This window comes from Chelonoidis abingdonii, chromosome 9 (genome assembly GCF_003597395.2).
Source record: "Chelonoidis abingdonii isolate Lonesome George chromosome 9, CheloAbing_2.0, whole genome shotgun sequence".
NCBI lineage: Eukaryota > Metazoa > Chordata > Testudines > Testudinidae > Chelonoidis > Chelonoidis abingdonii.
In genome coordinates, this window is record NC_133777.1 from 38,918,269 (window position 1) to 38,941,228 (window position 22,960).

A 22,960-nucleotide genomic window follows, 5' to 3' on the forward strand; every position below is an offset into this window, starting at 1 on the left:
GACCCCCTGCTCTGTTGGTGCCCCTCAATCCTGACCTGCAGCCCCTGCTTGACTAGCCCTGGGGCTCCCCTGACCCCCTGCTCTGTTGGTGCCCCTCAATCTTGACCTGCAGCCCCTGCTTGACCAGCCCTGGGGCTCCCCTGACCCCCTGCTCTGTTGGTGCCCCTCAATCCTGACCTGCAGCCCCTGCTTGACTAGCCCTGGGGCTCCCCTGACCCCCTGCTCTGTTGGTGCCCCTCAATCTTGACCTGCAGCCCCTGCTTGACCAGCCCTGGGGCTCCCCTGACCCCCTGCTCTGTTGGTGCCCCTCAATCCTGACCTGCAGCCCCTGCTTGACTAGCCCTGGGGCTCCCCTGACCCCCTGCTCTGTTGGTGCCCCTCAATCTTGACCTGCAGCCCCTGCTTGACCAGCCCTGGGGCTCCCCTGACCCCCTGCTCTGTTGGTGCCCCTCAATCCTGACCTGCAGCCCCTGCTTGACTAGCCCTGGGGCTCCCCTGACCCCCTGCTCTGTTGGTGCCCCTCAATCTTGACCTGCAGCCCCTGCTTGACCAGCCCTGGGGCTCCCCTGACCCCCTGCTCTGTTGGTGCCCCTCAATCCTGACCTGCAGCCCCTGCTTGACTAGCCCTGGGGCTCCCCTGACCCCCTGCTCTGTTGGTGCCCCTCAATCTTGACCTGCAGCCCCTGCTTGACCAGCCCTGGGGCTCCCCTGACCCCCTGCTCTGTTGGTGCCCCTCAATCCTGACCTGCAGCCCCTGCTTGACTAGCCCTGGGGCTCCCCTGACCCCCTGCTCTGTTGGTGCCCCTCAATCTTGACCTGCAGCCCCTGCTTGACCAGCCCTGGGGCTCCCCTGACCCCCTGCTCTGTTGGTGCCCCTCAATCCTGACCTGCAGCCCCTGCTTGACTAGCCCTGGGGCTCCCCTGACCCCCTGCTCTGTTGGTGCCCCTCAATCTTGACCTGCAGCCCCTGCTTGACCAGCCCTGGGGCTCCCCTGACCCCCTGCTCTGTTGGTGCCCCTCAATCCTGACCTGCAGCCCCTGCTTGACTAGCCCTGGGGCTCCCCTGACCCCCTGCTCTGTTGGTGCCCCTCAATCTTGACCTGCAGCCCCTGCTTGACCAGCCCTGGGGCTCTCCCAACCCCCAACTCTGCCGGTGCCCCTCAATCAGCCCCTGCTCGACCAGCCCTAGGCCCCCAAAGGTGGCAGCATCCTTATTTCAGCATTGCACTGCAGCCTCCTGTGCCCTGGTGGCATCTCTACCCCAAGCTGGTGCTTGTGTGACCCTCGCAGACATAAGCTGGCTCTGCACTGGCCCCTGGCTCTGTCCCACCCTGCTGCTTGTGGGGGTGACATGGTGCCTGCAAAAACAGGGAGCCCCTCTAGAAATCACCTTGGGGCCAGGCCGTATGGCCAGGGCTGATGCAGACCGGTGCAATGGGCCGTGGGGCTGGGAAGGACTTTGAGAGAATCTGTGCAGCATGACACGCACCCCGAGGCCTGGCTGGAGCACTGGCTGTGAGCCCTGCCCCATTCTTAGGACTTGCTGGGAACCAGCAGCAGACTGGGCATCCGGGAGTGCTTCCCAGAGAGCCCCTGGGCAATGAGGGAGAGCGTGCCTGTGCCCTCGGCAGGCCCAGGAAGGGCCACTCTCCGAGGCACCGGGCTCTGTCCGTCCATCTCTCTCTAGGGGGACACTGGCAGGGCTTGTGGGACAGACCAGCAGCACTGCCTGCTCCCCAGCACTGCTTGGCACAGCTCCCAGGTCCCCCACCCCGCGCTGAACCTGCCTGCTGGGTGGAGAGCAGGCAGAGAGCCCAGCCGTGCTCACCATTGCTCCTCCCTCGGCAGGTACATCAAATTCAACGAGCAGTACATGCCCCACGATCCCATCATGTCTGGCTGCCTGCCCAGTAACCCCTGGATCACGGACGACACCACGTACTGGGCCATGAATGCCCCCACGTAAGTGCCCAGGGGCAGCACAGGCTGCAGCGTGGGGCTCCGGCCTGCGACTGGTTCCTCCCCAGCATGGGCTGGCAGGGGCAGGAAGGACGCCAGTGCACTGCAGGCAGTGGGCACTGGGTTCCCGGGCCCCTCAGTCATTGCCCCAGTGCCATGTGCTGTGTGGAGGGTCACTGATCAGTGCTGGCCCAGGGGGCCTGCTTGGAGACCTTGCCATGGCCCTGGGGTCACTGCTGGGGGTATGAGGGGAACCCAACCGCCACGTCAGGCAGAGACCAAACTGCATGGCCCAGCCTGGTGCTGCCATGTGCAGGCAGGGGTCTGGGGGTGCTGCCAGACCCGGGCTAGTGGGGACTCTCCAGATAGGGAAGCGTGGGCCTGGTTCAGGATGATGGGCTGGGGCCCCAGCTCAGGGCCGAGCCCTTTGGGGCTCCCCCCAGCCTGTCTGGGGGTGGGGGGGGTCAATGGCAGCAGGAGCCCCCCATGACCTCTGCTCCCTTGCTGCAGGGTGATGACACCGACCAAGCTGCGCGTGGAGCGCTGGGGCTTCAGTTTCAGCGAGCTGCTGGGTGACACGCTGGGCCGCAGGCAGCTGTTGGAGTTCCTCAAGAAGGAGTTCAGTGGTGAGTGGCCCCCCTGCCCAGCCAGCCCCGGCCCCTGGTGCCAGGCTGTAGCTGGCTGCTCCCTCCTGCCCAATGGGGCCCTGCTGGCAGGAGGAACCATTTGCCGGGGTTGGCTGGCGAAGGGCTGGCGCGTGCAGGTTGCCAGGGATTGCGGCCCCTGCTGCAGGGCAGTTCCAGAGAGAGCCCCTCCAGCACCACAGGTGCAGGACCCCCACCACGGCTCAAGTGCCTGCTGGGCTTAGAGGGGTCTAAGGGCCGGCATGGTTGGCAGCAGAGCACCCAGCAGGGATCCTCCCTTACATGGCTCCCCCATGGGTCATATCTGCCCCGTCCTTCGCTCACCAGTGATGCATGGGACCCCACGCCCTGTGACGCCCGGCTGAAGTGTGAGCCCCGTGGCTGGGCTGCTCACTGCTCCGCACTGCCAACAGTGTGTGTCTCCCACCAGCTGAAAACTTGAGCTTCTGGGAGGCATGTGAGGAGCTGCGCTACGGGGAGCAGGCCCGCATCGCTGACATCGTGGACTCCATCTATCAGTGAGTGCTCGGCCGTGCCCCCACCAGACAGTGCCCCAGTGCCCCCTGCCCCCACCGGTGCTCCCTGCTGTACCAGCATTGCTTGCATCTTACACTCCATCAGTGAGTGCCCGACCGTGCCCCCAGTGCTCCATACCCCCACCGGTGCTCCCTGCTGTACCAGCATTGCTCGCATCTTACACTCCATCAGTGAGTGCCCGACCGTTGCTCCCATTCGCCCCCTGCGCTCCACCGGTGCTCCCTGCTTACCACGTGCCAATCATACACTCCATCAGTGAGTGCCCGACCGTGCCCCCAGTGCCCCATACCCCCACAGGTGCTCCCTCCTGTACCCACGTTGCCCACATCATACACTCCATCTATCAGTGAGTGCCCGGCCGTGTCCCATCGGGTCGTGCCCCCTGCCCCCATCGGTGCTCCCTGCTGTACCTGCATTGCCTACATCATACACTCCATCTATCAGTGAGTGCCTGGCCGTGCCCCCATTGCACCCCGCCCCCTCCATGTTGAGTCTCCAGTGCACCAAGCCCCCGCCACATCCCCAATGTGCCATGTCCCGACTGCACCCTCACCGAGCCCCCACCACACCCCCACTGCACCGTGCCCTCACCACACCCCCGATGCGCTCTGCCCCCACCGCACCCAGCCTCCACTACACCCCTGCCGTGCCAATCCCCGACTATCCTCCTGCTGCGCCTCCACCACACCCTCACTGTCCCAAGCCCCCATCACAACCCGACCGCACCGAGCCCCCACACGTGCTCCCACTGTGCTTGCATTGTGGACTCCATCTATCTGAGTCCTCTGCCCCCCGACCACGTCTCCCACTGGACCCCACACGTGGGTCCCAGCCGGGGAGACAGGGGGGTGGTGTTTGGTCCCCTCTGCAAGGCATTACAGCCCAATGGGGCCCATACATCGGGGTCTCCCAGGGAAGCTCTTTCCTGTGGCTCTGAGCACAGTGGGGAGCATGGTTTGGAGAGCTGGCACAGCTCTCCCCTCCTGGGGGAGGGGTCATACCAGTCCCAGATGTGCAGGAGAGCATGGTGCCAGTCCCAGATGCTCAGGAGGGGCCCAGGGCATGTGGGGAGGCAGCGGGGGCCTTGGCTCATTTGGGGACCTGGGAACCCACAGGGGGCTCCTCCAACTTCTAACTGCCGACCCCCAACCTGAGCTGCCCTGGACGGTGCCCTGGACAAAGTTGTGTAGATGGGGCCCGGGTGGCGTCTGAGCCCCTGGCCTCTGCCCCTTGAACCTGCAGGGGGAGCCCCCGGCCATTGCCCCTGTGGTGCCCTTGCTGGGAGCCCAGGAGCCCTACCGCATGGCCCCGAGCCAGCCATACTCAGTCTGGGCGTGTGCCCTGCTCCCCAGGCAGTTCCTGGCCCCCGGCGCCACCCGCTGGGTGAACATCGACAGCAAGACCATGGAGAGGACCCTGGAGGGCATCAAGACGCCGCATCGCTATGTGATGGATGATGCCCAGATGCACATCTACATGCTGATGAAGAAGGTGGGGGCCTGGGCCCTGCCCCCCACATTGGCCCCTCCCCTGCAGCTGGCCTGGGCACTGGCGCCTCCTCCTCACCCTCAGCTTCAGTTGCCCCAGGTGACACACGGGGCTGGAAAGCCCTGGACACTCGGCTGCAGCTTTACTGCCCGCAGCGGGCAGCATGGGCAGAAGGGGGGTGTCCTGCTTAGAGGATGTGGGAAGAGCATTCTCCCAGGGCAAGGAGCAGGGGAGGGGCTGGTCTCTTTGAGAAGTGGGGGATGGGCCATGGGGCAGGCTGGTCACTGAGGAGTGGGGGAGAGGTCATGGGGAGGGCTGATCACTGGGAGAGAGAAGAGCAGTGAGGAGGCCTATCGTTCGGCTGGCCACGGGGGCAGGGTGTGGGGCCGGCCGGGGGCTCATACCCCACTCACGCTTTGCGCTGCCCCCAGGACTCATACCCGCGCTTCCTCAAGTCGGAGCTGTACCGCAGCCTGTTGGCAGAGGCTGTCGTGCCCCCGGAGACCAAGAAACGGTGAGTGGGGCCCGGGCAGCCAGCGGGCAGAGGGTGCCCAGCCTAGGCCTGTGGGATGGGCAAGGGTGCAAGGGAGAGGCCAGGGGCTTGCTGGGGGAGAGCTGGTCCAGGCCCCCTAACAGTGCCCCGCCCCTGTGCCTATGCTACTTGGCTCTGCCCGCTCCCCCCTGTGCCAAACTCATTCAGCGCTGTCCCATCCCAGGCACTAACTCACCCCTGGCTGCTAATCTCGCCCCAGACACTAACCCCACCCCATGCTGTCCCCACTCCTGGCACTAAACCCACCCCACATAGCCCCTGTTCAGGGGCTAACCCCACCCTGGATGCTCACTCTGCCCCTGCCCTCTGGGTGCTGCCCTCGCCCTGGGCACTAACCTCTGGCTCTCTCTGGCAGGGTTTTCCCATTCATGAGGAAGCAGCGTCACTCCAGCCCAAGCCCAGCACTGCTGCTGTCCACGGGGGAGCCCGAGACGAAAGCTGAGGATCAGAGCAAGGCAGTCGCTGTCCCTGTGGAGAGCTAGGATCCCCTCACCTGCCCTCTACCCCCACTCTCCCCAGGCTGAGCGTTCTGCGCTGACAGGGGCCAGGGGCTGGATGAGGTGGAGGAGCAACTGCTGGGCCCCATGGGGCACCTGCTTCTCTCCCAGTCTGGCCCACCATTGTGACATCAGGCCCTCCAGACAGGGTGTTCTGGAGACAACGACACATCTCTGCCCTGCCCCCGAGCTCTCACCCACTGGCATGAATGCAATCCCAGGCTCGCTGGCAGGGGCAGACCCAGCCTGCAGCACCCCCTGGGCCCCACACATGTCATCAGGCACAGGGACATGGGCGCTCAGACACCAGGGCAGAGCAGCTCAGCCTCCAGGTCGCCCCCACACCCCCTCCCACAGGGCAGCCGCAGCCCTTGACACTAAAGGATAAAGCCATATGCCCCAGGAGGCCATGTGCCCAGCCCTATGGGGCACCCCGTGTGACACCACGGGGGCAGCGCCTGCTCCCTTTGCCTTAGCTCTTAGAGTGACCCCCAGCTCCTCGCCCCCGGCAGTTCTGTGGGGCGAGTGGCTGCAATGGGCCAAGACACACGTGGTCTGATTCCCCTCACTGTGCTGCCCACTCCTGGCTGGGCCAGGCTCGTGTGGGGGAGGGGGAAGCATGCTCACTGGCACACTAATACCAGGGACTTGGGGCAATGATGGGCAGGGGCAGAGCCTGCCCCATGGCCCATCCCAAGGTCTCTGTACCAGTCCTGGATTTGTGGCTGAGCACAGCCCCTCCCTGAGGGTCACCCCTTCTCTGCACCCTGACCCCTGCAGGAGCTGCCCTCCCCTGGCCCAGCAGTCCTGCACTGAGCAAAGACACTAATAAAGGACAACTCATGGGCAACTCTGGCCTCTCTCATTGGGGGCTGGCAGTGGAGGGGCGCTGCCAGGGGAGGGGGTGAGCAAAGCCCTGCCCTGTATGGAAATCGGCCCCGGGGGTGTGATGGGTGGGGCCCTGAGCTGGAGGGGGCTGGGCACAGCCTGGCCAGGGGACACAAAGCAGTCGTGTTGGCCAGCGCCATCCTACCCCGCCCTGCTGCCGCTTGCAAAGAGCCGCGAGGGGCAGAGGGCCCTTGGTGAGTGGTTGCTCCCCTGTATGCCCCTCCCCCCGGCAGCATTCCTGCTGCAGTTCAGGGCACAGGGGCTGGGCCTGGTATTAGAGTCCAGGCCCTGCAGTTTGAACCTTGCTGCCCTGCCCCAGGGAGGGGATAGGAGAGAGCTGGTGCCTGGAGCCAGACATGGCCTGGGCTGCTTTGGGGGCTGGTGGATTGGGGACGATCTCCCCTGGCCTGTTCGGCCCAGTGGCCCTTTGGCATCCTGTGGCCTAGCCCTGGGCGCATGGGCTACTGTGGCAGCCTGGCCCAGCCCAGGGAGGGGCCCAGCCCAGCAGCAGTGTTGCTCCTGAGAGCAGACTGGGCTGCCATGGATGTGAAGTGAGAGGGGGGCGTGATTGGAGTTCCTGCCCACTCCCCCAGGGGGCCCTGAGTGAACCCATGTGCCCTGCCAGGGGCAGTGCCTGCCCATGGCACCCTGTGCTGGAGAGTGACAGGGCAGTTACAGCAGGGCAGGGGCACCACAGCGAGGCTGTGGGAAACAGCACTGTGAGCTCCCAGGGAGGGGTGGGGGGCTGCAGCCCAGCAGTGATGCTGAGCCGCTCTGCCAGCCCTGTATGCCCCTCCCCAGGAGCTCACAGGTCAGGGCTACTCCCCAGCCTTGACCACCTGCCCCCACTGGCTGAATTCAGCTGCCACTGCTGGCGGGGAGGCCAGCACCACAGTGGTGGGCTGCAGCCTCCGCCCAACCCACGGCCAGGCACCACCTCCTATTCCCAGGGATTAGCAGCTGCACCCTAATCGAGCCCTCCAGCCCCCCTGCTGGGGCTGGCCAGGGCTCAGATCAAGCCACCCCGGACACCTTTGCTCTACAGCTTTGGGGCATTTCCCAGCATGTCTCACCGCCCCCAGTGCCAAACCTGGCCCAGCCCAGTTCCTGGAATGCAAATGGGGCCTGGCCCGGCCAGGCAGCTCCCCAGCAGAGGTCGCAACAAGCTCCCTCCCCTGGCCTGCCTCTACCCAGCTGGAGGTCCCAAGCAGCTAGGGTGACTAGATGTCCTGATTTTATAGGAACAGGCCCAATTTTTGGGTCTTTTTCTTATATAGGCTCCTATTACTCCCCACCCCTTGTCCTGATTTTTCACATTTGCTGTCTGGTCACCTGTCATGGAGGGTGGGGGAGACAAGGCCCTGCGCCCCTAGCTCCCTGCGATTCACCATGACTCTCAGCCAGCCAGTAAAACAGGTTTATTTAGATGACAGGAACACGGTCGAAAACAGGTCTTGCCAGTACCCACAACAGGACCCTCTCAGGTCCATCTGGGACCCCCAGGGAGGCCACAGCCCCGTTGGGAAGCCCAAGCCCCGTCCGGGCGCCTCTCGCCATTTCCCAGCCAGCTCCAAACTGAAACTTCCTCCAGCCAACTCAGTCATCCTCCCCCGGCTCCTCCCCCAGCCTTTGTGTCCTTTGTCCAGTTTCCAGGGAAGAGGTGTCACCTGGCCTCCAACCCCCCTCCTGGGTTCTCATGTTACATGCTCAGGTATCCTCCCTTCCCCAATGCAGATGGTTCCAGCAAAACTCCCCTGCAACCTTCCCAGGTCAACACTCCCCACTCAGCATTCAAAGAACACATCAAGGACATTCCCACTTTGTCACACCCTACAAGCAGCTACCCCTGTGCCCAGCAATCCCAGCTAATTGCACCCACCTTGGATCTTGGGCACCTAGCTCAGAGCAGCACACTGGGGCTGAGGGCCTGAGACCCCCTGGTGCTGCAGCCCACGTGCCTGCCCATAGTGACCAGTGCCTGGAAGATCCCTGCCTGCCTTCCCTGCATTCTTGGCAGACGGGCTGTGCAAGGATCCAGCCACCCTGTTTAAACTCTCAGCTGCGAGGTTGGCAGATCTGGGCCCAGGCTCCAGCACTAAATGGACCGGGCAGATGCTGGCGGGCAAGGGGGAGGGGCTGTGGCCCAGCTCCAGGCCAAGGCTGAACATCTGCATGATGTTCATTTAGTGCTGTGCCACGTCCCACATCTGTCAGCCCAGCCCTTTAATCACACTGGAGCCTGGCCTGGCAACGCCCATGTCCTGGCTCTGGTGCCCCGGCTGCGATCCCAGCCCACCCTTGCCTGGGATTGTGTGATTGTTCAGACACCTGGCTGGGGCAGGACAAGGAGCCCAAAGGGCTCAGCCAAATGCTCACCTCTGCTGTGCTGCCCCCACTGGACTGACCCTAGGCCGCTGGGCATCGGGGACTGACGGGAGTGCCTGCCCCTGCAGCAGAGCCCTCACTACCAGCAGCGAGGGGACGGGGTATCTGGGCAGGGTCCCCGCCAATAAACCTTATTTATTGCCTCTGCTTAGCGCCAGGCACTTGCTTTTGCTCCTAAACGCAGCTGCTACCCCAGGGTCCAATGGGCCTAAAATCTCCCTCTGACTAGGAGCCTCCCAGCCCTGGCTACTGGCCTGTGCTGCCTGCCAGGCTGAAGGGAGAGGCGCTGGGCAAGGGGAGATTTTCAGTCTGGGGCTTGGTGGTTGCCCTAAGGCCGCAGTCTTTATGAGGCTGGTGTGGAACAATCAGCAAATAGCTCCAATGCACTGTTACCATCTGCCCCGGCTCGTGAGTGACGTACTAACCGTGTCCAGAGTCGGGGCTGGCTCCGGGAAGCACTTTCCAACCATGGACTGCACGCAGGCCCCTTCCGGGCATGGTGTTAGGCGCTGCACCAACTGCTCCAGCGGAAGCTGCGCGTCTCTGTCCCCTGCCACCTTCGTCTGCTCGCGCTGGAATTCCACCAGAAACGGCAGGTGGGCTTGTCTGGCAGGGTTTGTTTGCCATAAAACTTGGGCTGCTTATTCCACAAGGCGCTGCAGGCCTCCAAACATTGACAGCTGGGTTCCTGTCAGCACTGCTGTTTGATTTCAAAGTGGGGTCTCTAGCCAGCGAGTGCTGCGCTCACCTTTCTCACTGGGCTGAAGGTAGTGGCACGCTGGCGTTTTTTCTCCAGGCTCCTGGTCTTTCCCTGCTCCCCAGGCATTTTCACAAAGAACTGGCAACGGCTCCCCGTTCCCCTCTGGGCAGCCCACCTGGCTCACTGTGTTTTTATCCTTGGCCTTCCTACGCGTCCCTCCCTTTCCAGCCATCCTCCCCTCGGGAGACCAGGGTCAGGTGCATCTGGGGACACGAGTGTCAAGTGGGCACTGCTCTCGTTAAGGCCAGGGGAGAGGGAGTCGGGCAGGAGGGTCGGTGTGGCAGTGCTGTGGAGGTGGAGAGAGGCTGATGAGCAGCAGGAGGAGGAGGCTCGGGTTCAAGGACACTTGGGCCAAGAGCAATGGCAACCGAAGGCAGGGAGCTGGGTATTGACCTGCCGTCTGCCCCAGGGGAGCACGTCCGTCCTCCAGACATTCTGCTGAATAAAGCCTGCAGAGCCCCCTTCTCCACAGCACCTGCCTGTGGGCATGCTGGACGTGCAGCTGGGAACAGCAGGGAGAGAGTGGCGAGGCACAGGCTCAGCTAGCGGTGCTCTGAGGCCCAGCCTGTGCTGCAGTGCAGAGAGATGCCAGTCGGCAGCCAGTAAGTGCTGCCCTTCGGCAGATCTCACCCTGCTGACTGCCCAGGAACAGAGGTGTGATGGGTGAACAGAGCTCCTTGCCAAAGCACACTGCGGCTTGCAATGCTGCTGGCACCTCTGGCTGGGCACTTGCTAATGCACACCAGGGACGTAGGCCTGCGCTGGGCCATGGACTGGAAACACCAAGTCAAAGAGAACGTGGTGCTGTTGGGGGAACGCTTTTCCCTTTTGCCAGTGTCCCACGGTGGGGCTGTGTTTCATGGGGTGCCATCTAGGCAGAAAACTGAGGGCCTGAGTATGTGCTGCCCCATGGCCCTTTCTGCAAGTGTCTGTCCTGGTGTCCCAGCCAAACTCTCACCTGGGCGATGACATTCTGCCACCTGCACCTCTTGCCCTGTCACTGCTAAGCCTGCCCTGCATGAGGATTAGTTGTGATTGCAGTAGCCCAGGGGCACTTCCATCCAACAGCAGAACTAGCACTCCTCCAACACACTCTACTGAATGCTGCCCCCCCAGCACCAGCCCTGCCCCACAACAGCGAGGAGACACTCAGAAGGCTTTGTAATTTGTTAGTATTCATTATAACTGATCAGTGATGAGGCAGCAGCTAGCGCACAGGCGAGAGAATTAGGACGCCTGGGGTCTATCCCCAGCACCCTGCCACGTGTGCAGGTGCATGACACTTACATGGCTCAGTCTCCCTGTGTGTGAAATGGAGATGCTAACATGCCCCTATCTTTGTAAAGAGGTGTCACGGAGTCTGGCCCTGCACCCCTCTTCCTGGGACCCACAGTGACTTTTATCCAGCCAGTAAAACAGAAGGTTTATTGGATAGCAGGAACACAGGTTACAGCAGAGCTTGCAGGCACAGTCCGGACCCCTCCACTGAGTCCTTCTGGAGGTTCAGGGTGCTTGGATCCCAGCTAGGATCCCTGAATTCCTCCCATAGCCCAAACCCAAACTGTCCTGCCTCTCCTCCTCCGGCCGAAAAAACCCTTTGTTCCTCCTTCTCCTCCGCCCAGCAGCTCCCCCTCCCCCCTGCCGGCTCACATTACAACCTGACTACCTGTCCCTCACCTACAGACATCCCCTGCTTTCCCGTTCCCCACACAGACAGTCCCTACTCCATCACACCTCTCCCCCCTTCGGAACTGAACTGAGCGGGGTCCCTCTGCCCAGTGACCTCGGGAAGTTCAGGGCCCCCTCTCCGGGACAACGCGTCCGCTATCAGGTTGGCACTTCCCTTCACATGGACCACGTCCATGTCATAGTCCTGCAGGAGCAGGCTCCACCTCAGGAGCTTGGCGTTGGCTCCTTTCATCTGGTGCAGCCAGGTCAGGGGAGAGTGGTCTGTGTACACGGTGAAGTGTCGCCCAAAGAGATATGGCTCTAGCTTCTTAAGGGCCCACACCATGGCCAGGCATTCCTTCTCGATGGCCGCGTAGTTTTGCTCCCGGGGTAGCAGCTTCTTACTCAGGTACACGATGGGGTGTCTCTCCCCCTTTTCATCCTCCTGCATTAACACCGCCCCAGTCCCGTGTCTGAGGCGTCGGTGAACACCATAAAGGGTTTGTCAAAATCTGGGTTCACCAGAACTGGGCCACTGACCAGAGCCTCCTTCAGCGCCCGGAAAGCCTCCTGGCACGGCTCGGTCCAGATTACCTTGTCTGGCTTCCCCTTTTTGCACAGTTCAGTGATGGGGCCGGCTATGGTGCTAAAGTGGGGCACGAACCTTCGATAGTACCCCGCCATCCCAATAAAGGCCTGGACCTGCTTCTTGGTTTGGGGAGCAGGCCAGTCTCTGATCACCTCCACCTTGGCGGGTTCTGGCTTCAGGCAGCCGCTCCCCACCCGATGGCCCAGGTAAGATACTTCCGCCATCCCCACCTTGCACTTCTCAGCCTTTACGGTTAACCCAGCCTCCCGAATTCGGTTCAGGACTTGGGTAACCTGGGACACATGGTCCTCCCAGGTCTGGCTGAAGACGCAGATGTCGTCAATATAGGCCACGGCAAAAACTCTCCATCCCCCTCAGTAGCTGATCCACCAGGCGCTGGAAGGTGGCCGGCGCTCCCTTGAGGCCAAAGGGCAGGGTCAGAAACTCGTAGAGCCCCAGAGGGGTGATAAAGGCCGATTTCAGCCTGGCATCTGCGTCCAGCGGCACTTGCCAGTAGCCCTTGGTAAGATCCATGGTGGTGAGGTACCGAGCACCTCCCAGCTTGTCTAGGAGCTCGTCAGGCCTGGGCATGGGGTAGGCATCAGATACGGTGATGGCATTGAGCTTTCGATAGTCCACACAGAACCGAATTGACCCATCCTTCTTGGGGACCAGCACCACTGGCGAGGCCCAAGGGCTGGAAGACTGCTGGATCACCCCAAAGCCAGCATGTCCCTGACCTCCCTTTCCAGATCCTGGGCAGTTTTACCAGTGACCCGAAAAGGGGAGCATCTTATAGGGGGATGTGGCCCAGTCTCCACCCTGTGGACAGTCAAATTAGTGCGTCCAGGCTGGTTGGAAAACAGCTGTCGGTACAGATGCAGCACCCCTCTGATCTCAGCGTGCTGGGCCCTGGTCAGCTGATCAGAGAGGGGAATTGCCTCCAGGGGGGAACCAGCTTTTGTCCCAGGGAATAGATCCACCAAAGGGTCATCTCCCTGCCCCTCCCAGTGTCCACACACGGCCAACACCACATTCCCCCTGTCATAGTATGGTTTCATCATGTTCACATGGTACACCCGCCGGTGATGTGCCCGGTTTGACAGCTCCACCACATAGTTTACCTCATTCAGTTGCTTGATAACCTTGAAGGGCCCTTCCCAGGCGGCCTGGAGTTTGTTTTTCCTCACAGGGATGAGAACCATCACCTGATCCCCGGTGGCAAAGGCTCGGGCCCGGGCCGTGCGGTCATACCAGACCTTCTGCTTCCTCTGGGCTCGGGCCAGATTCTCCCTGGCCAGGCCCATGAGCTCGGCCAGTCTTTCCCGGAAGGTCAGGACATACTCCACCACTGACTCTCCCTCGGGAGTGGCCTTCCCTCCCATTCATCTCTCATCAGGTCCAGGGGCCCCCTTACTCGCCTTCCATACAACAGTTCGAAAGGCGAAAACCCGGTAGACTCCTGGGGTACCTCCCTGTACGCGAACAGCAGGTGAGGTAAGTATTTGTCCCAATCCTGCGGGTGCTGGTTCATAAATGTTTTTAGCATCATCTTCAGCGTCCCGTTGAACCTTTCCACCAGCCCGTTGGACTGGGGGTGATACGCTGAGGCCCAGTTGTGCTGCACCCCACATTTCTGCCATAAGGACCGGAGCAGGGTCGACATGAAGTTGGACCCCTGATCCGTTAAGACCTCCTTGGGGACCCCACCCGGCTGAAAATCGTCAGCAGCGCATCTGCCACTGTATCTGCTTCGATAGAGGACAAGGCCACCGCCTCGGGGTAGCGAGTGGCAAAATCCACCACCACCAGGATGTATTTTTTCCCTGACCGGGTCATCTTGCTGAGAGGTCCCACTATGTCCATGGCCACCTTCTGGAAAGGTTCTTCTATGATGGGTAAAGGCCTCAAGGCTGCTTTCCTCTTGTCCTGGGCCTTCCCCACCCTCTGGCAGGGATCACAGGATTGGCAGTACTGTCGGACCTGGGTAAAGACCCCAGGCCAGTAAAAGTTCTGTAGCAGCCTCTGCCTGGTGCGCCGGATTCCCTGGTGTCCTGCGAGAGGGATGTCATGGGCCAGGTACAGCAGCTTGTGGCGAAACTTCTGGGGAACCACCAGCTGCCTCCTGATCCCCCATGACTCTACCTCCCCTGGGGAGCCCATTCTCGTATACAGGAACCCCTTCTCCCACAGGAACCTCTCCTTGCAACCTCTCCTCAGGGTCTGTTCCGCACTAAGGTCAGCCTGGTCCCTGGGCTTCCGCAAGGAGGGATCTTTCTGCAACTCCGCCTGGAACTCAGCAGCTGGGACAGGGATGGGGACCAGCTCTCTCTTGCTGGCTGGGCCTGAGGTCGCAGCCTCTCTGAGCCCTGCCCCTGGACGCTCCCCGCCCCCCAGGTTAGGGTCCTGCACCTCAGGCCGAGTACCTTCCCCGTTGTCGGGGTGCAGTGCACTTTGCCGACTCTGACTACGAGTCACGACCAGGGCACTCTGAGTGCTACTAGGCCAGTCCTCAAGGTCCCCTCCCATTAACACGTCTGTGGGCAAGTATGGGTGTACCCCCACATCCTTGGGGCCCTCCTTGGCCCCCCACTTCAGATGCACTCTTGCCACGGGCACCTTGAATGGGGTCCCGCCCACGCCCATCAAGGTCAGGTAGGTGTCGGGCACCACCCGATCTGAGCCCACCACCTCGGGCCGGGCAAGCGTCACCTCTGCCCCCCCGTGTCCCAGTACCCAGTGACCTCCTTCCCATCTACCTCCAGGGAAACAATGCACTCTTTCCGGAGGGGCAGCCCCGCGCCCACCCGGTAAACTAAGAACCCGGAGGCTGGCGCTCCAGCCCCCAGAGGAGCTGACCTGGGGACCTCCTCCCTCCTTCATAGGTGGTATGTTGCCAGCCCCCCTTTCCCGGGAGGGTAGCCCATCTTCCGATGGGTTTTTACCCAGTCCACCTCTGCGGGTTGGGTCTGCTTGGTCTGTCCCTGAGCTTGGGGCACTGGGCCCGTATGTGGCCTCGTTGGCCACATTGATAGCAGCCCATGTCTCGTGGGTCCCCTGGAATGGGTCGGAGGGACCTGACACTGGATGTTCCCCCTTTGGGGGGGTTCTCCATAGGCCCCCGCTGGGAGGTCCCATGATGACTCTCTCTCTGCGCTGAGGCAGGCCTGCTCCTTCGAGACTCCTCCCTGCCATCCCCTGCCCGACTGTCCACACAATTGGTCGGCAAGTTGGCCTGCGTGCTGCGGGTTCTCCGGCTTCTGGTCCCTCAACCACAGCCTCAGGTCGGACGGGCACTGCTCATACAGGTGCTCCAGTATGAACAGGTCCAGCAAGTCCTCTTTAGTTTGGGCCCCAGCTGTCCACTTGCGGGCATACCCCTGCGCCCGGTTGACCAGTTGTAGATATGTGATCTCACGGGTTTTACGCTGACTCCGGAACCTTTTCCGGTACATCTCAGGAGTCAGCCCAAACTCGCGGAGCAGGGCCTGTTTGAACAGTTCGTAGTCCCCCGCCTCCGCCCCTTTCAGTCGGCTGTACACCTCCACGGCCGTGGAGTCCAGTAAGGGGGTGAGAAATGAGATCCTGTCTGCAGGGCCAACCCCTTGCAGCTCGCAGGCATTCTCAAAGGCCGTCAGGAAGGTATCTATGTCCTCCCCTCCTTACGCCGGGGCAGCAAGCGCTTATCAAAGTTCGGTGTAGGCTTGGGTCCCCTCACTCACCGCAGCCGGGGCCTCACGGCTCCTCAGCTGGGCCAGCTCCAGCTCGTGTTTACGCTGTTTCTCCTTCTCCTCCAGCTCATGTTACGCTGGTTCTCCTTCTCCTCCAGCTCATGTTACGCTGGTTCTCCTCATGTTTACGCTGGTTCTCCTCATGTTTACGCTGGTTCACCTTCTCCTCCAGCTCTTGCCTCTTTAACTCGAGCTCCTCCCGTCTCAACTTCCTTTCCTCTTCCAGCCACGGCTGCTCCACAGCTGTCGAGCGTCGCCGGGAGGATCCCCTGCTGGGGGGTGAGCTTCGCTGCCAGGATCCCCTGCCGGCCGGGGGGTCACGGTGCCTTCGGCATTCGCTGGGCTCCTCCCCGCCCTTCCTCTAGGGCTAGGAAGGGGGGGTCTCGGGAAGCCCCTCATCCGCCGTCTGACCACTCCCCGGGGGACAGGCACTGGTGACTGCGCTGCATCTGCCTGGCTGCTTCCCTCAGAGACAGGGTTCCGGTCTCCCTCCTCCAGCTGGGCAATCAGCTGGTCCTTCGTCAGTCTCCCTGTGCGCAGCCCCCTCTGCTTGCACAGCTCCAGCAGGTCACACTTGCGCCGCTTGGCGTACATCTTCCTGCTGGCCACTCACAGGTCGGGGTGCTCGCCGCTCCCCACGGTTTCCGGGGGACCCCTAGAGCACCAGCCCTTCTTGAGGTCACCACCTCTCTGCCAGGGTCGAGCTGCAGACTCCTCCGCCCTGGGACCGCTCGTATTTGGGACGCTGCAATCCCCCGGGGGACCCTGTTACTGCAAAGTCCTTCTCACTGGGCACACACTCCCAGGGGTTAATCACCCCTTCGTTTACTGCTCCCAGTCACTTACTGCAGGAAGCGCCGTCCACGGGGTGCAGTATCTCCCGCCGCTGCCACCAAGTTGTCACGGAGTCTGGCCCTGCACCCCTCTTCCTGGGACCCACAGTGACTTTTATCCAGCCAGTAAAACAGAAGGTTTATTGGACAGCAGGAACACAGGTTACAGCAGAGCTTGCAGGCACAGTCCGGACCCCTCCACTGAGTCCTTCTGGGGGTTCAGGGTGCTTGGATCCCAGCTAGGATCCCCTGAATTCCTCCCCATAGCCCAAACCCAAACTGTCCTGCCTCTCCTCCTCCGCCCGAAAAAACCCTTTGTTTCCTTCTCCTCCGCCCAGCAGCTCCCCCTCCCCCCTGCCGGCTCACATTACAACCTGACTACCTGTCCCTCACCTACAGACATCCCCTGCTTTCCCGTTCCCCACACAGACAGTCCCTACTCCATCACAAGAGGGGAGAGGGGAGGGCTGGCAGGGGGGCTAGCTTGTTTTATCACCTCATTGTAGAATGGGGAGCTCTGCCCGCCAAGGCTGCCCTGGCGTTTGGACACTCCATCACTGCAGGTTGCTCAGCCCTGGGCTTTGGCACAACCCATGGTAACTATAGTGGCCATTCACAAAGCGTGGCTCCTGCCCAGGGCTGGGTTTTGAGTGTGGCCCTGCCCCAGCATTGGGCTGAGGCCTGGGGGCGGATTGAGAAGCAAACTGGGCTCCCTAGTGAGACGCGCGCTTGGGGATTTCAGGGCTGTTTGGATTCCTGATGCTGTGTGCCCAGGCCAGCAGAGTGTCGGGGGGAGGCTGCTGCTGGTGCCAGCTGACATGCACAGCCTGGCTTCTCACGGACTGTCTCCTGACACACTGGTATTGGACTGACCACGGCCCTGACAATCCCAGGTGCTAGGAACACAGCTGTGCTGCTGAAAGGGCGCTTTTGTGCCCAAGGGTGACCTGGCTTTGACAGCACAGAGCCCAGCTGACAATATTTGCTGTGACTCAGACAGGCACTTGGCCCACCCCGGCAGCCCTCATCTCAATGCATGAAGGGCTCTCTGGGCTGCCATACCTCAGGCCAGGCAGGTTTGGAAAATGTCTGTCCTTGACAGAAGCTGGACCGAAGCGTGTGTTTCAGAATGTCCCAGCAGCTTCCTAGTGCACTCGGAAAGCTCTGAACTGGCATCTTCACCATGCAGCAGTGTGCACTGGGGCCAAATACAACCCTCCTTGGCCACGGGAGTCAGATTCTTCTGCATCGAGGGCTGCAGCGGGCAGACGGTTACTGAGACTGGCAAAGGAGATGGAGCATTTCTGCAGCCAGGATCCCCAGCATGCAGAAGGGAGCAAGGAGTTGACAGGCCCTGTGCTGGCCACTTCTCCCTCATGGCTGGAGGGAGCAGGAAGGAGGGTGTCCTTTGTGGCAGAGGGGCATGAGCAGTCCCAGGGTCTGTGCCAAGCCCCTCCCCCAATAACCCTGATGTGGGGAATTTTCTACAGCGCTTTCAGCTGGCACGTTCATTTGGGGGACCTCTGCCAAGCTGTGTGGCATGGGCTGCTCAGACTCCACCAGGAATTTACTCCACCCACCCACGCTGGGGCTCCCTGGGCATGCTCTCATGGCCCCCTGGCTGACATATTGGGAGGGCCTGTTAATGGCAGAGCCATGGTTGCTGTGGGGCAATACACAGTTGCGCTTGTCTTGGGTGGTGGTTGGGCATTTGAAGTATCAGCTGTAATTTTATATTAATGCAAACTCATGCATTTATGCTACGAAAGTTCACTGAAGATCTGCTGCTCCCATTCCCAGTATGTCCCTATCTGGGGCTGGAGGTAGAGCCAGAGGCAAAACGAGGACCGCTTCTTACCATTAATTTCCTTCCCCCATAGCCTTGGTGCCAAAGGTGCCGTTACCAGTGATAACTCATTGCTCTGTCTGCTGTGCGTGTATATCCTAGATGGTCCTTCCCCCAAAACTCAACCCCACCTTAAAATGATCTTAGGGATGCAGAATGAGCCACTCCAAAGTTGGAGAAAGTCTGGAGGAGAGCTGCAAAAAGAAGAGGTTTAGTAAACATGAGTTCTGAGGAAAGGTTTAAAGAACTGGATATATTTAATCAGAGGACAGACAGCTGGGGGAGAGGACACAAGATGAAGAAGGACTAGTCTACAAAAAGTTGTTATAAGGAGGACTGTGATGAATTGTTCTCTGTGTCCACTGAGGACAGGACAAGACGGCTGAATCTGCAGCAAGAGGGTTTAGTTTAGATATTAGAAGCTTTCAGACGATCTGGGTAGTTAAGCTCTGGAGCAGGTTTCCAAGGGAGGTTGTGGAATCCCCAGCCTTTTAAGAACAGATTGGACAATCACCTATTGGGGACAGGCTAGGTTTATTTGGTCCTGCCTCCATGTGGGGGGCTGGACTGGATGATTTCTGGAGGATCCTTCCAGCCCTACCTTGCTATGATTCTGTGATTTCAGGGAACGTTAAGAGGCTGCCTAAAGAACGGTTGTCTGTTATAGAATCACAGAAGATTAGGGTTGGAAGAGACCTCAAGAGATCATCTAGTCCAATCCCCTGCTCAAAGCAGGAACAACCCCAACTAAATCATCCCAGCCTGTCCCCTTGCAGGTATGTACAGTCTTCAATGAAGGGCTCCTCCAGTGCCCCTCCTTCTGCCAGTGCTTGGGGCTGTGCAGTGGAGGAGGAGGCTGTTGTCTGTACACCCCGTTTCAGTCACTGCAGAGGTTGGAAGGTGGCGGTGGGTGATGACTGAGGCAGGGGGCTGCTTGAACAAAGTGACTGGGGCAGTGGTTGAGGCACTAGGCTAGCAAGTAAGAGAACTGGGCTCTGTCTCTGGGTTTTCCTCTACTGGGTGAGTGACCAAAAGCTTTCAGAGGTGGCCTCTAGCTCTGTTCCCTCTGTTTTCTCAGACCATTTGGCCTGATTCCCAGGAGAGCTGAGCTCTCAAAAGTCCAACTGGTCACCCAAAATTAGCGAAGGATTTTGCAAATTTTGGCCTTAATCCCTCTGTGTAAAGTAGGGGTAATGACCCAGTGGGGTTGTGCGGGTCAATTCATTAGCATTTGTGAAGCATTCAGACTATGGTTACAGCAACAGAGATCCAAGATTCCTGGGTTCTAGTCCCATCTCTGGGAGGACAGTGACACCTAGTGATTAGAGCAGGACTGGGTTCTAGCTGTTTGTTAGTGACTCTGTGAAGTTGGATCTGTGTAACTGCAAAGGGACTTGATGCTGAACTGCCCCTTTAAGCATCACTGACATTCTCAAAACTGCTACTCAGCTGTTGGTCTCGCTCAATCTTCCCTTTTGCAGCTGCTCCACTTTGTAGGAATTAAATATTCATCGGGGAGAGAGACTGACTCTGTAGCCTCTGGATTTGGCACTGCTGCGATCGCTGCTGGAAACCGGCTTCCTGTTCTGGTGTCACAGTTCAAAAAGGATGTTGATAAACTGAGGAGGGTTCAGAGAAGAGCCATGAGAATGATTAAAGGATTAGAAAATCTGCTTTATAGTTAAGGCTACATGTTAGTTACAGGTATTTTTATTAAAAGTCATAGACAGGTCACAAGCAGTAAACAAAAATTCACGGCCCGTGACCTGTCCAAGACTTGTACTACATGCCCCTAACTAAAATGGGCTGGAGTGGCCGCAGGTGCTCGGGGGGTGGCAGTCTTGGGGTGTCATGAGTGCTGAGGGAGGGTTGCCTGGGACCGCTGTTGGTGCTGGGAGGGAGGCCAGACAGGGGCGTGTGGCCCAGGACCCTGCTGATGCTGGGGCAAGGAAGGGTTGGCGGGGCTGGCAGGCTCCCTACCAGCCTCTGCACAGCTCCCCGGAAGCAGCTGGCATGTCCTTGCAGCTCCTAGGAGGAGGGAAGGTGAGGGGGCTCAGAGCACTTCCCCCACCGCAAGCTCCAGCTCTGCAGCTCCCATTGGCAGGGAACCCCTTTCCCATGCCTGAGGTAAGCACAACCCTGCACTCAACCCCCAGCCCTGAGCCCACTCCCACACCCAAACTGCCCCAGCAGCGGCCAGTGCTGGCCCAGGGGCGGCCTGATCTGCTCAGGCAGCCCAGAGCCAGCTGCACTGGCCGCTGGAGAAGTCACAGAGATCACGGAAAGTCACAGAATCCATGACTTCCATAATCTCCATGACAGACACACAGCCTTACTTACAGTGATAGAGTGAGCTCCTTTAGTGTCTTTAGCTTAAGAAAGAGAAGGGGAAGGCAGAGGCAGATTTACAATGAAACACACAGTGCTGTGGCATGGGGCCCCCCAACTACAGGGGGCCCCAGGGCTGGGCAGCCCAGCACCATCCAGCACCCCCTGGGGGGGGGGGGCAGAAGCTGTGGAGCAGAACAGGGAGGGAGCCATTTAAGAGTCGTGTTGGAGGCGCAGCATGCGGTGCATTTTCCCAGCTGGTGAGCCGGGCTCCTGCTGCTGGCTGGTGCTGGCAAGCAGGTGAGGCAGCCAGGTGAGGGGTTGGCTGGGGGCATGCCGTAGGGGAGGTGGGCACACTCCCCTGGTGGGGCATCTGCCCACGCCTGTCCTGCTGCCCTGCTTCTCTGGATGCTGGGCAGCGCAGGTGCAGTCCCTGGCATGCACTGCTGCTGGTGGCCCCTGGAAAAAGGCCAAGGGAAGGAAGCGGTAGGCCAGGGGGTCTCAGCTCTCACAGCTCCCTCTGGCAGCAAACAGGAGCAGCAGTGAGGTAGGGACAGGTCCACCAGCCAGCCAGGTAAGATAACCCAGCAGCCACGACTGGTACTGCCCCAGCCTTGAGCCCCCTGCGCACTGCTCCCTACACACACCCACCTCCCTGAGCCACTCAGGGCAGGTGGTAGGGGGTGGGGACTGTGACAAAGTGGGACTCTTCTTAATGTTTTCTCTGAATACTGTGTGGGTGCCTCAGTTTCTGGCTGACACTCTGTCTCCTGGCAACTAATGGCTGGGCCCTTCCCCCCTGCAAGGTGATAGCTAAAGGTGTGGGAGAACAAAGAGGTGACCTCCTGGCCTGGGAAAGGAACTCAGCAGAGAAGGAGGGGCTGGAGGGGGTTTCAGTTTGGAGCTGGCTGGGGACAAGGGGTGAGTGCAGATGTGGGTGTCTGGCTAACTGCCTCCCAGGATGGACTCTGCTGAGAAGTCCTGTTCTCTGTACCTACAAGCTCTGTTTTAGACCATGTTCATGTCCTCTAATAAATCTCTGTTTTATTGGCTGGCTAAGAGGCATGTCTGACTGCAAAGTGGGGGTGCAGAATCCTTGGACTCCCCCAGGACCCTGCCAGGGCTGACTCGCTATGGGAAGCACATGGAGGGGCAGAGGATGGTGAATGCTCCAAGGTCAGACCCAAGGGAGGTGGAAGCCATGTGAGCTTCTTGCCCTGAAAACAGTCTGCTCACAGAGACTTCACCAGAGTCCTGACTGGCTTCATAGGGAGCAGTTCCAGAGCATTGCCCGAACTCTGTGACAGGGACCACCTCAGCCCTATGCACTCATTCCTGCACCCTCACATCTCCACCCCCACCCCTCGCACCAAACAGGAGTTCCTGCACCTCCCATCCCCACCTGCACCCCTCGCACCAAACAGGAGCTACCCCAGGTAAGCACTCCACACCTCAACCCTCTGCCCCAGCCCTGAGCCCCTTCCCACATCCTAACTCCTGGCCAGACCCTGCACCCCAACCCCCAGCCCGCTCTTGCACCCTAACTCTCCTCCAGACCCCACACACCAACCCTGAGCCCCTTCCCCCATCCTAACTCTCCCCCAGACCCCACACACCAACCTTGAGCCCCTTCCCTCATCCTAACTCTCCCCCAGACCCCACAAACCAACCCTGAGCCCCTTCCCTCATCCTAACTCTCCCCCAGACCCCACACACCAACCCTAAGCCCCTTCCCTCATCCTAACTCTCCCCCAGACCCCACAAACCAACCCTGAGCCCCTTCCCTCATCCTAACTCTCTCCCAGACCCCACACCCCAACCTAGACTTCTCCCACATCCTAACTCCTGGCCAGACCCAGCACTGCAATTTTTTTTTTTTTACATTTTTTTAATAAAGAACTCTTATTCAAAGCACTTTACAATACTCAGCCAACAGTACAAACAATATTTGGAAAGATCATTAAGTGGTCTGCCGAGACCCTTCACCATTTTTAAGTGGCCTGTGAAAAAAAAGTTAGACTACAAAAACAATCAAGGTACCTCACTTTACTTTTATTTACTTGCTATAACTTACAGGAGGAGGGTGAAGAAAAAAAATGAAAAAAGGGGGCACGGGAGATAAGAGAGAATGTTCTTTTTCTTGGCTCCTCCCAGTCGGGGGCCCCAAAAATGAAGCTGAGCACAGGGCCCCACTAACTCTAAATCTGCCACTGGTGAAGGGGTGACTTGGTTACAGTCTAAGTACCTACACAGG

General features: G+C 60.0%; 1 protein-coding gene across 1 annotated transcript in view; it reads left to right on the forward strand.

Moving 5' to 3' along the window:
* Positions 1 to 5,858, forward strand: part of RGS11 (regulator of G protein signaling 11) — a 24,902-nt gene extending 19,044 nt beyond the window's left edge. The window contains 6 exon segments of the mRNA XM_075069399.1: positions 1,849 to 1,962; positions 2,470 to 2,585; positions 3,034 to 3,121; positions 4,493 to 4,631; positions 5,060 to 5,142; positions 5,537 to 5,858. Coding sequence (XP_074925500.1) covers positions 1,849 to 1,962; positions 2,470 to 2,585; positions 3,034 to 3,121; positions 4,493 to 4,631; positions 5,060 to 5,142; positions 5,537 to 5,663 — 667 coding nt within the window. The 3' untranslated portion in view covers positions 5,664 to 5,858.
* Positions 5,859 to 22,960: the final 17,102 nt, after the last annotated feature.